Source organism: Carassius gibelio, chromosome B15, assembly GCF_023724105.1.
Source record: "Carassius gibelio isolate Cgi1373 ecotype wild population from Czech Republic chromosome B15, carGib1.2-hapl.c, whole genome shotgun sequence".
NCBI lineage: Eukaryota > Metazoa > Chordata > Actinopteri > Cypriniformes > Cyprinidae > Carassius > Carassius gibelio.
Genome location: NC_068410.1, coordinates 22,438,726 through 22,452,061, shown reverse-complemented (window position 1 = coordinate 22,452,061; position 13,336 = coordinate 22,438,726). Strand labels below are relative to the sequence as shown.

Genomic DNA, 13,336 nt, shown 5'->3' with positions numbered 1-13,336 from the left:
GAAATCGCGCCGCGTCCTCTTTAAGAGCAGCTGCACTGCCTGGAGAATAGATGCGCGCGCGTCCTGTATCCGTCTCTATCCTGCTCTCTTATGGATCATACAGCGATGCGATGTGCTGGAGTCCTCTACAAACCTCCGTCGATGGATCTGGAGTAACAGAACAGGCATCAGATGCAGTGACGCATTTATCTGAGGTGAGAACGAATGCGTCTGTCCAGAAGCGCGCGTCGGAACGCGTCCTGCTCCTGAATGAACGTCCCCTCGCTCTCATTCATTATGCGTCGCTTTACCCTAGGATACGCGTTCGCGTGCGTTAACTCGTTTAAATGCACGCACATATGCGGTGATGGGTGATTAACGGGTAACACGGACCACAGTCGCTGGTTCTGGAGATGCTGCTTCAGTGCTGGTCATGTGCATGTGTTTTGTTTCGATGCAGACGTGTGTGTGTGTGTGTGTGTGTGTGTGTGTGTTATTGATTCAGGCCTCGTGCACTGTCTTCATTCACAGGGATTCACAGCATCATGTATCATCCACCCAATAACTGAGAACCTGAAATTATCAAATGATACACTCATGTGTGCACAGATGTATAAATACACACACACACACACACACACACACACACACAGATTCTGGGGGTCCGAGGGGCCCTAGATGAGGGCATGAGAATGGACCCTACCAGTGTAACATTTATGCTAAATATCTTTTTAGTTTTTGCAGTTCACTTACATTTTTTTTTACAAAATAAATAATGAATGTCATAGTCTCTCAAATACTATGAGAACATAGAAACCACATTTGTAATAATGATACAACGGGGTGAATAGAGGTGAATAGAGCTGGCATTTATGTAAAGTTCCCAATAAATGTGTGTAAATGTTTATTTCGAGCGACAGAATCAGTGTAAACTAATCGGGGCAGAACTACAGTGCGTGTAAATTATAACATCACAGAATGTAATATAACATTAGTTTGGTTAAATTTTCACTCTCTTGTATTTGTGTGTGTTTTCCGCAGCTCTGACGCCCGTCCTCATGTTACTCTTAAAATGCTTTGTAAGTTAAACAGTAAACACCTAAATATCCATAAAGTCAGCGTTATCACTCTTAATTTTTGGCCTGTTTGTGATATTTATATAAGTGTGTATATACATTATCTGTAACTCAGCTAATATCTGGACCCTTGGTAAATAGTTGCAAACGGACTCAGAATTTGTTATTTTTTTTAATCTATAAAATATGTGTGACATGTGGAACCCCTACAAATTGTAATGAGAACAATCAAACTCAAATAAACCCCATATATGAGGTATGGTTTAAGGTCACGTTGTTGATTAGGACAGTGACAGGCGAGTCCCTGCTGTCCTCATCAGTGTGAGGAAGACCTGACAACACAGAACCATCAGGAAATATCTGCTACGGTTCAGATGCTCACTTCTGTTCGGTGAGGACCTTTAAATCTAGTGGAGATGGAAGAAGAGAAGACGTGTGTCTCACAGTGAGGAGGACGCTTTGAGTGGCCACACTGACTTTAAAGTTCACAATTTGGAGAAGTGCAGATGCTGGTGGTGTCCAAGAACCAGAAAGTCTTTAAAACAACGATCAAACACGGATTGTTTGGGAAAGTTGCCATAAAATGCCTTTGATGTCCTCAAACAACAAACCTATCTCAGGAAGCTTGAGCTGGGCTGTGGCCGGATCTTCCAGAAACAATCACAAGCACACCTAACTATCTACAGAACCGTTCACTGAGTACAGAAGGTTTAGCTCCGTAGAGACCCTGTGGGATGAGCTGAAGAAGTCCTCAAACGGATCTGAACCACCTGGAGAGATTCTGTCTGAAGGAACGCTCTCGGATCCCTCGCCGTTCGTTTATCATCCTCTTTACACTTTATAGAAGAAGACTCGGAGCATGATATCTTGGCAAATATTATTTTGTGAATACAAATACAAATTATTATGTGAATATAATGATGCAAATGCACATATCTGATTCATATTCAAATATGGAAATAAATGAAAGATTTCTGAGAATATTGTAATCCACGCTTTTTTATTTTCTGCTTCCATGTTTGTGTGTTATATCAGATCAGTGCCACATTGGAGTAAGAAGTAGGTCTCTTGAACCATGTAATGTAAATGTGGCATTTTGCTTCACACTTTGTGATTTGCATACTGACCTCTCTCTCTCTCTCTCTCTCTCTCTCTCTCTCTCTCTCTCTGTCAGTGGTTTGCCAGGGCATTGGCATGGGCTTGTAATGAATGGCGACGGGGCTCCCAGAAGCCCGGAGCACTCCTGCTGCACACTTCCCGACTGGAAGGAGTTCTGTGAGCTTCACGCTCGAGCTTCCGCCGCTGATTTTCTCGACAAGTTTCGGCGATTCCTCAGTGAGAACCCATGCTACGACGCACCCGGTGCTGACACCAGCTTCTCACAACACTTCGCTCAACACTTCCTGACCTGCTTCTCCACCGCCCTCGACCAAGGCTCTCCGGGAGACTCCTCCGCTCCGAAGTACAGCATCGTGCCCTTTGTGGGCATACAGAGCTGCACGCTGCCCCTCAGCCACGACCTCTACCATCGGCGGAAAGACGTGGGGGCCTCGAGCGAATCACTGCATAGCATGGACAGTGGAGGGGGCGGAGCCAGCGGACAGGAACAGCAGACCCCCACCCATAAGATGTCAACCCTGAGCCAATCCAGGAGTTCGGAGGATGTGTCCATGGGGCGACGCAAGACTCGCTTCAAGAAGGGCTTCTCCCTCCGAAACATGAGTCTGAGCGTGGTGGACGGGGTGAAGGAGATCTGGCACCGCAGGACCTCTCCAGAACCAGACCCCTCGGGGAGCTCCAGGAGGAGCAATGGACCCGAGGCCATGGGGTCCGAACACTGGAGCCAGAAGCTGCGGCTGCCGCGGGGCTCTCAGGGCCATAAAGCAGAGCTGTTGGAGATCCAGAGGGAGGGTGCGCTCAGATACATGGTGGCTGATGATAATAACTGTGTGGGGGCGGCGCAGTGGCAGAAGTGCAGGCTGCTGTTGAGGAAGACCGCCGCACAAGTGGACGCAGGAGAGACGTTCCAGCTGGAGTTCTACGTTCCACCAAAGGTAGAACCGCACTCGGATAAAACATCAGCGCACATACACCATAGTTTGGTCAATTACCCCAATCCACGCCCACATTATTGGAGATATTCGGATGTAAACAAGTTTATTTGCATAGCGATTTTTACGATACGAATCATTGCAAAGCAACTTTACAGAAAATTACGTTTCTATAATATTTAGTAGTAGCTTGTAAGTGGTGACTGTCAGTTTATGTTCATCATATCAATGAAAAATCAATTAAATACTGTTCCAACAAAGTAAAATTAAATCGTTTAACCCAAGCTAATGAATAAAAATGCGCATTTGATCAGATGCAACTGAAGTCATGATTTAAGAGATACATTATTCGAATGCTTGGCGAAAGAGATGCGTTTTTAATCTAGATTTAAACAGAGAGGTGTGTCTGAACCCCGAACATTATCAGGATGGCTATTCCAGAGTTTGGGAGCCAAATGTGAGAAAGCTCTACCTCCTTTAGTGGACTTAGCTATCCTAGGAATTACCAGTATTCTTATTGGCCAAACACATGCGCCTCTTAGATTTATTTTTTTTGTCAAATAATGTTTATTTTGGATTTGGTGTCTGCTTTTCTATACCTGGAGTCTAGGGGTGTGCGATATTTGCCGTCTGTGATAATATCGTAATTGTTGTTTTAATGATGTGTAAGCTGGCATTATTGCTTAAGCATCAGTGCATGATTAAGCTTAATTAGAATGCAGGTAAAATAACAATATAATTCAAGTTATATTAGCAAAATAGCTTTTCGTTTATTCAGTTTAATTATAGTAGTAATATATGATATAGTTTAGTAATATCATGCAAGCAAGAGTGCTGTTTTCCTGAATATTGCAAATGTGATATTGACTTTATACAGTGTAACAGACACAAGTGTGTAGTTTTCCGAGCAAGACCTTGATGATCTTCTGGCTGTTATTAAGGCATGGAAATGAAAGCTGTTAGTCAGTCTGATTGTCTGACCGGATGCAGGTTGTGAGCAGGAATTAATGATGTAACTGTGTGTTTGGTGACCGCGCTGTAAGGCCAGGACTGTATTTCCCGTGATGAGCTGTTCTCACCACTTCCTGAAGAGCTCCGCAGTACCATACAGCGATGAACCCGTGATGCCACACAAAACCAGTCTGAAGTCTCTGGGGTATATTTGTACCAATAGCCAAACGTGCATTGTTTGGGTCAAAATTGTTGATTTTTCTTTTATGCTAAAAATCATTAGGATATTAAGTAAAGATAATGTTCATGAAGATATTTAGTAAATCTCCTACCGTAAATATATCAAAACTTAATATTTGATTAGTAATATGCATTGCTAAGAACTTCATTTGAACAACTTTAAAGATGATTTTCTCAATATTTAGATTTCTTTGCTCCCTCAAATTCCAGATTTTCAAATAGTTGCACAAACCACACATCAATGGAGAGATGATTTACTCCGCTTTAGACGATGCATAGACATCGATGTCACTAAATTGACCCTTATGACTGGTTTTGCGCTCCAGGGTCAGATATGAACTTGCAGGAACATGAATAAATGTCAACAGTTTTGTTCAATAACAATAAACGTATTTATTCACGTAGTTTTGGGATAATGTAAGAATCTTATCTGTATACTTGTGTGTCTCTATGCATATTTTTCAACTTTTTAGTAAGCGGCTCTCAGAGCAATTTTACCATCATTCAAAAAAAAATCTCACACACACAAAAAAACCCCACTTGGTTTAGGTTTAGGGTTTGGTTAAATTTTAAGCAGCTCATGAAACTCATGAAACCAGGCTAATGACTCAACAGCGAGGCTGAGAAGCGTCCACATTGCCAGAAAAGAGGTCATCTGACTGACCATCCACAAGGGTTTGGTGTCTGTTCTGACGTAGATTACCACTGTAATGGACTGGTGTGAAAAATGTTATTTAGTTTTATTATTTTTCAAAGATTTAATGAACCTCAAATCTAGTGAGCAGTTTTTCCTTAATAGCGCTGATGGACTGATAAACTGATAAACCCCCGGCTGTTAGCAAAGGTGCTTTTACAGTATGCATGAGGTGGACAGCGAACAGGACTTCTCTGTCAGCTTTTAGTATCTGAAGTTAGTGTTTGACTCCACTTGACATGAGGATGTGGTTGAGAAATACTTATTTGAGTTCATCTAATGTAGCTTCAAGAGTCAACAGATGAACCAGACATATGTTAGTAGTAATGTTTTCCTCATTAAAATCCTATTCTACATTTTGGTTTTGTTAGAAGGCTTTAGGGAGATTTCAGGAAGCAGATCTCAGAGCAATTTTAGTCCCTCGAGACAGTACTAATAACTTCCTTTTCCTGAACAAAGTAAAGACAGGGTAAAAATAGAGGGTGAGTGAATGCGTGTCCATGCTAACTTCAGCATAAACAGACATATTGTGTCTGTGTTTGAGCTGAGTCAAGCTCCTGTCTGTCTGCATGTGTCCTCAGAAGCTAATAAAGCCTGTTATCGGTGATCTCAGACAGATAATGCAGTCAAAAGCACATGAGAGAGAGAAGCTGAAGCAGAGTTTGGCGTCATGAATCAGATGATGTCTGTGTCTTCATTCAGCAACGCTTCAGTCATCAGTTTTACTGTGGTGTTTGCAGAACAACATCCTCTTTCCTATCAAATGAGACCATAATTGATAAAACCAGAAGTTAAGGAGATGGCAAGACCAGTTTTGGAAATGATGTATGTGAATGAAAGCACAAAACCAGTTGTAAGGGAATATTTTTTTTAATTATATAATTATGCATAATTTAAAAGCTGAGTAAATGATCTCTCCATTGATGTGTGGTTTGTTCGGAGGACAATATTTGGCTGAGATACAACTATTAGAAAATCTGGAATCTGAGGGAGCAAACAAATCTAAATATTGAGAAAATTGCTTTGAAGTTATCCAAATGAGTTCTTCTCCTGCTTATCCGGGGCTTGGTCGCGGGGGCAGCAGTCTAAGCAGAGACGCCCAGACTTCCCTCTCCTTACACACTTCCTCCAGCTCTTCGGGGGGAGACCGAGTGTTCCCAGTCCAGCCGAGAGACATGTGGTGGTTGGTTGTAACAGGAAACACAGGGCTCAACAGTAGAAATGATCACATACATGTGTTTTTATGCAATAACTCCAATAAGTAAGATGCATGATGTAAATTGGGCTAATTTCAATATATCACTGTGGAACATTTTTAACAGGTTCATTGTGTGATACAATTGTTTCAGTTTAACACATTACAGATATTTAATGCAATTAATGCATCATCTATTTATTTTCCTCGGGATCGTTTAGCTAGTGTTACAGTAGACTATATGAGCATCTTTCTAGATTTATTCTGTCTCAGTTGGTTCTGTTTCTTCATGATATTTCCTACTGACAGTGTTGGGGGTAACGAGTTACAAAGTAACGGATTACAGTAACAATATTACTTTTTTGGGTAACAAAGTAAAGTAACGCATTACACTAATAATATTGGTAACTACTTTACTTGACAATATATACAGTAGAGAGCGCGAGAGAGACGTTATTTCCGGGTCTTAAACATACATAGCTGGTTTACATGCATTTCAGCAAGTCATTGATATATTTACAAGCATAAAAACATTTATTTTCTTAAAATAGCCTTATGAAACTGCACTGAGAGTCATGCTGCGTTCACTTCATGAACATTTGATCGTTTGATTTGAGTTAAACTAGCGTCACATCACAAACACGGAACTGTAAAGGTATTCACGTTAACACGTCAAAATAAAAGTCTGGTTTAGACAAGTATTTGATTAATACAATTAAATGTAACCGTTAAAAATGAGTTGAGAAAAAATAAAACAGAAAAAAATGGAATCGAGAAAAATTAAAACAGAAAAACAGAATTTGGGAAAAAATAAAACCGATTTCATAGGGCCTGTAAAAAGTAAAGTAAAGTAATAAGTAGTGAAGTTACTTTTCAAATGCGGTAACTAGTAAAGTAATCTCATTACAGTTTACAGAAGTAACTAGTAACTAGCAACTAATTACATTTTTTGAGTAACTACCCCAACACTGCCTACTGACACGCTTCGACAATATTACAAACATATTACATGCTGTTCATGTGTGTGTGTCGTTGAGTGTTATTGATGTGTGTTTGTAGACATCTAAACCCAAAGTGAGCGTCCCTCTGTCTGCTATCGTGGAGGTGAGGACCACCATGCCTCTAGAGATGCCCGACAAAGACAACACATTCGTGCTCAAGGTACTGTAGATAGTCCTTCATCTCATGTGCATGTTATGCATGTCACTTTACAGTAACACTTTAGAATACTGTTTCTTACTCACTACATAACTAATTAGGAATTATTGAAGAACTAACAGGTGATTATTCATTAACACTTAACTCACTACTGTTAACTACTAAGAAAGATGTGTTAACTAATCAGTATGTAATATAATTTTATGATTATGTTAAGTAACAGTTAGCTAATCAATAACTAATGTATTCTGTCATACCTCCTGAAGAACTACTATTAATTATCTACTAGTTAAGATTCAAGAAAAATAACTATGAAGTAACTACTAATGAACAGTTTTAAACAATTACATTGAATTGTGACCCTTTCATATAAATTTTATTAGCAATAGTAGTAGTAGTATAAAAATGCAATATTAATAAATGTAATACATTTTATAGAGGTTTTGCCTATGTAGTGAATTGTTTTGTGAGTGTTTTGTAAGAAATCAGCTTCCAATAGGAACCCTACCATGACCCCAGTACCTTGCGATAACTTACCTTAGTTTTTATATTTTATATAAATTATCATTCATTAAATTTCTTTATGTAAGGCAAAGCCTGCGGAAAAGTGATAATACAGGTATCCAATTTGTAATTAATAAAGAATTATAAAATAATTCTGCAGGACTTATTTTGAACCTAAAACATTAGGCCTATTCTAAAGTGAAAATATTGGGAACCCATTAGTAATTAATAAATCATTATCAGAAAATTCCTGAAGAATTACTTAGAATCTGAAACAGTATTCTAAAGTGAAAACATAGGGAACCCAATAGTAACTAATAAAGAATTATCAGATAATTTTGCAGGATTTACTTAGAACCTGAAACAGAATTCTAAAGTGAACCTATTAGTAAATAATAATAAACTACATCATTTTGACTGAAATCTTGGTTATTTCAGATGAGAACATTTCTTAATACAGCATATTTTATTCCATTTTAACATGTATACTGCCCACATTCTAACTAATTTAACAAACATTTTATAATCAAAAGTTAAACATTTAGAAGCAAACAAAATCCATATTTCATTTCCATTATAGGCTAATAAGTGGGCTGTAACAAAGTTGCTACCGTAGTAGTACTTTGTACTTGTCCTTTTACTCAAGTAATTTTGAAAATGAATAGGCCTACTTTTTATTTTTACTGGAGTAATATTTAATTGGGGTATCTGTACTTTTACTCCAGTACTTGATTTGTGGGCCACAGCCTGATTATTATAGTGATTATTTGCGTAAAACTGTTCATTAGTAGTTACTTCATAGTTATTTTTCTTGAACCTTAACTAGTAGATAATTAATAATAGTTCTTCAGGAGGTTTCACAGAATATATTAATTACTGATTAGTTAACTGTTACTTAACACAATCATAAAATTATATTACATACTGATTAGTTAACACATCTTTCTTAGTAGTTAACAGTAGTGAGTTAAGTGTTAATGAATAATCACAAGTTAGTTCTTCAATAATTCCTTATTAGTTATTTAGTAAGTAAGAAACAGTATTCTAAAGTGTTACCCACTTTCCTTTAAAAAAGCATGCTGTCTGGTGGATCATAGACCAATGCTGTGTTGTGGATCTCAGGTAGAAAATGGTGCTGAATATATTTTGGAGACCATCGATTCTTTGCAGAAGAACTCATGGGTCGCTGATATCCAGGACTGCATTGATCCAGGGTGAGACAGGAGTATTCGTGTCCACAAACACGTTCACTTAATATTACATCAAAATGCCCTTCATTGCATTTCCATTATCTCTCCATCTCCATTATCAAAAAGCCACATTATTAGTGTCTATACACTGGTGACAACTTTTCTGAGTTATCCCTTAGCTTACTGCTAGTTGGCCTTGTTGTCAAGTCAAATCAGATTAATTTACACATTGTTTCAAAGCAGCTTTACAGAAAGTCATACTCCTATGTCTATAAAAATGCAAAAATAAAATGATTTTCTTAGTATTTTTGACTTGTTTTCCATTACTTACATCTAAACATTCTTAAATCAAGATGCATTTGCTTGAAAAGCAACATAACAAGAAATAAAGTCTTGTTTTTAAAAAAAAAAATTTTTTTCTTAAAGCGAGACAAAAACATGCCAATGGGGCAAGAAAAATAATAATCCTGTTTTCCCACTAAATTAAGATTGTTTATTACCCCATTGACAGATATTTTTTGTGTGTGCGTTGAGTATAAAATTAACAAACTTTGGGTAATATTTTTAGAAAACAAGAACAATCTCAAGTGATTTCTTTTCCCCAAGTAAACGTATCTTGAAAACGAGAAAAAAATGTTTTTAACAATGAATGCCTTAGCATTTAACTATCGAGTTTAAGTGCTGTTAGCGCCGATATGACACCGTAAAATGAAGTGCTGCTCCAGATTTAGTATTTATAGTGTTGTCTAACACATTAATGAGTGCAGCTGTGAACGTCTGAGCATTTTAAGACAGTTACTAGATTACGAGTTCAGTAGGTAGTGTTCAAAGTGAGAGCAAGTGATTCTCAACACGTAGGAATTAATATAAAGTTGGATGTTGCAGGTTAAAACTCAGAAACAACATACTAAAACTACCCAATTCTGTGATTAGTTTAATCGCAGCATATAATCACTGCAGTTAATCGTGTTCACCGTCTGTTTGATCACATCATTAACTGACTGCATGATTTTTACTGTACATTTCTGCCTTATGGACATAAACCTGTGAATGAAATATAACGTAGAAACTTACATTTTCTGTAAATCTGCTTGGCAACAATTTGTATCGTGAAAAGCGCTATACAAAAATAAACTTGAATTGACTTTCAAAGCTTGGGAAAACACCGGGAGAAAATAAGGGGATTTAGACCAGGTATAGATAGAGAGTGAACCAGTGAAATAATATCATCTTTTGATCTAAACTGGAGTCTGATGTAAATACGGTAAAAAGCAACAATGGATTTTAAGCACTACATCAATCAGAAACTCTGTATTCCAGGACATCAGATACATTTTTAAAAGATTAAACACTTTATAGAAGATGGATTGTTTTTTCTTGATAAAGTTGCTAAAGCACGTCTCTGTGTCACAGGGACAGCGGCGATGACATCGAGCTGGCGTCATACGCTCACAGCCAACCGCACAAAGACTTCTCGCTGGTGTCCTCCTGCAGCTGTGAGCTGCTGTGTGACGGTACTTCATCCTCCTCAGACCAAACCTGTAAAAGAGCTCAGACGTTACCAGCCATCAGCCCTGACAGAAGCTGCTCGGATGGATGCAGCGCTCGGAGGAATTCTGGCGAAATGGCTTTAAAACTACATTTGAATTTTGTACTTAAATGTTATCAGTATTCAAAGTCTATTCAAATTTAAAAGGCATAATTTCAGTCAGGAGGAAATAAAGCTTTTCTCTCTCCAGAGGCCACAAGAGCTAAATATCGGTTTCTCTTCAGGAAGAGTTTATGTTGTGTTTGTGTTGCTCAGGTTCACATCGAGGGTCCGAGCGGCTGTGCTCTGCAGCTGCTGATCAGTCGACTGCGACCCACTGTCAGGAGCCGCCCGTCACCCAGCACCCCTCACACGTCCCGCTGGAGCACTTCCTGCGGTCGCCAGAGCCCCCCAACACTAACACCCCGTCAGGTACACACACCTTTACCAACACAGTAACACTCGGGACAGTCAGGTCACTCTGCCTCAAAGGGTCATGACCTCTCTGAGGTTCACTCATGATGTTATCAAGATTACAACACTGACTGACTTAATTTCTCTCATTAGTCTACACTTCTGATAATTAACAGGGTTAGCTTTTGTAATCAAATTAAAATTGGGTCACCATTATGGGGATTAGTGTTCAACCGAAAGTGGTTGGTCACTGTTGAGTTGTTTTCCTCTACAGAACCTCAAATTAGTTTTCAAAAACACTGTTATAAAGAGACCAACTTTACAAACTACGTTAAACACTGATCCCCATAATGGTGACAATTTTTTAATAAAACAACAGCTAAACCTGTTTTTTTCTCAGAACTGTAGACTAATGAGAGAAATAAAGTCAGTTTGGTTTGTAATAAGACAGATTTCAAGTCTTTTCAGTTGATTACATTCTCATCTGTTCAAGAATAAAGTGAAACAAACTTATACTATTTAAATACCAATGAAGTGGGGGTATATATGAAGAGTTAATTTGCAAAAACGATAAAAGGCACTTAAAAAAAAATAGCTGATTGGCGTATATTATTCTCCACATATAGAGCGATCTGAACCCTGAACACTTTTTCATTTTTTCTGTTAAGAAAGACAGTATTGTCTACTTTCAAAGCATCGTGAGTTCACATTTTACTGCAGAAGCTGACGAGCACCTTTGTTGTTGTTTGTGAACAGAAGCCGATAAGTCCATTTTAGCGAATCAGTGCGCTGTATTCCAGTCAGGTGACAAGAGGACTTTCACTTTGAAAAGAAGTGCTACCTGAGAGGAGTTTTGTCAAAGCTGACTAAAAGTGATCGAGGATGGATAATTTTGACAAACTTGATGAACCTGTGATTTCTTCTTCAAGCAAAAAGGAAAATAAAAGCTGAATCGTTTTCCGGGAACCTCGCAAAAACAGTGTGTTTCAGTGGCGAGGGAAACATTCAGTGTATTGCGTGTAATCACATCCATATGGTTTATGATCACAACAACAACCTTTGTCAGGACTCTACATTGTCATCTGAGGAGATTACAATGATTAAACTAGTGTTTTTCTAAGCTTTAAAACATGAAATGTGGAGTTATCTGCTTTTGCTATAAAACAAAAATAAAAAAAAACATAGTTCCAATTAACTTTATTTTTGTAAATTACCTGTATTTAAGTATTTAAGTTATTATTACTTCATCAAAACAACCCAACTGCAGTTTGATTCATATTACAATGAATGCACACTAAAAAAAATTCAAAATCATTTTGCAAATGAACTTTTCATATGCTTTTATTAGTTTTTTATTTTTTTTGTTGATAAAACGTGACTCAATATAACATTGTAAACATTGACTAATGTTTACACATGACCTACTAGTTAGAGAGCAGTACACACACAAAGAGCAGCTAGAGAGGACACATGTCCTCATGCAAATATAACAGCAAGTATAACATGAAAATAACAGTCTGATTGCTTTTAGTTTTGGATTGCAAATAAATGAGACAGAGAACCATTATACCTCAGTTACTGATTCCCTAAATTAGGATATTTCCTGAAAACTCTGTTCTAAAATTCCTGTATGATCATGTTATGCTGAATAAGAGGTGTACATGATAAAACACTAATGTCACTGTATGATGAAGCTGGATTTATGTTTTTATGTCAGGCTGAGTCAGGGTGTCACAAATGCTCCTGTCTTTCAGGAAGCCCAGGTGAGAGCCCAAGGGAAGCTGAAGGAGATGCCAGTTTGGCGGGTTACCCATGGTTCCACGGGACGCTGTCTCGGGTGCGAGCGGCACAGCTGGTTCTCGCCGGAGGGGCACGGAGTCACGGTCTGTTTGTGATCCGCCAGAGCGAGACGCGTCCCGGAGAATACGTCCTCACCTTTAACTTCCAGGGCAAAGCCAAGGTGAGCCGTGCTCCTGACCATAGGAGTATACTCGAAAATATAATGCAATATGTTAATACCTTTCCATAAACAGGAAACTAGTGTTTAATAAAAGTCAAAATACTGCAAAATAAGATATGTGTGATGGTATATAATATGAAAACATTAAAGGCTTAAAGGAACACTCCACCGTTTTTTTAAATAGGGTTTATTCACATTATTTCCTACATTTAGATAGGTGGGCAAATGCATTTTTGTGTCAGTGCATGCATTGTTTTAGTTTGACTGGGTCGGCGTTAGCTTAGCTTAGCACAATGAATGGAATCCTTTGTTGCCAGCTAGCATGGCCTGAGTAAAAGTGATCAAAAAAAAAAAAAAAACACCTAATTACTTCTTGTGGCCTGCGTATTCACAGCG

At 38.4% G+C, this 13,336-nt stretch overlaps 1 protein-coding gene across 1 annotated transcript in view; it reads left to right on the top strand.

Moving 5' to 3' along the window:
* The first annotated feature begins 45 nt into the window (after positions 1–45).
* LOC127973097 (SH2B adapter protein 2-like) overlaps positions 46–13,336 on the top strand; it is an 18,900-nt gene continuing 5,609 nt past the window's right edge. Inside the window, exons 1-7 of the mRNA XM_052577151.1 lie at positions 46–194; positions 2,230–3,109; positions 7,246–7,347; positions 8,971–9,062; positions 10,452–10,552; positions 10,843–10,998; positions 12,735–12,940. Of these exons, the coding sequence (XP_052433111.1) occupies positions 2,261–3,109; positions 7,246–7,347; positions 8,971–9,062; positions 10,452–10,552; positions 10,843–10,998; positions 12,735–12,940 (1,506 nt within the window). The 5' untranslated portion in view covers positions 46–194; positions 2,230–2,260. The remainder of the gene's footprint in view (positions 195–2,229; positions 3,110–7,245; positions 7,348–8,970; positions 9,063–10,451; positions 10,553–10,842; positions 10,999–12,734; positions 12,941–13,336) is intronic.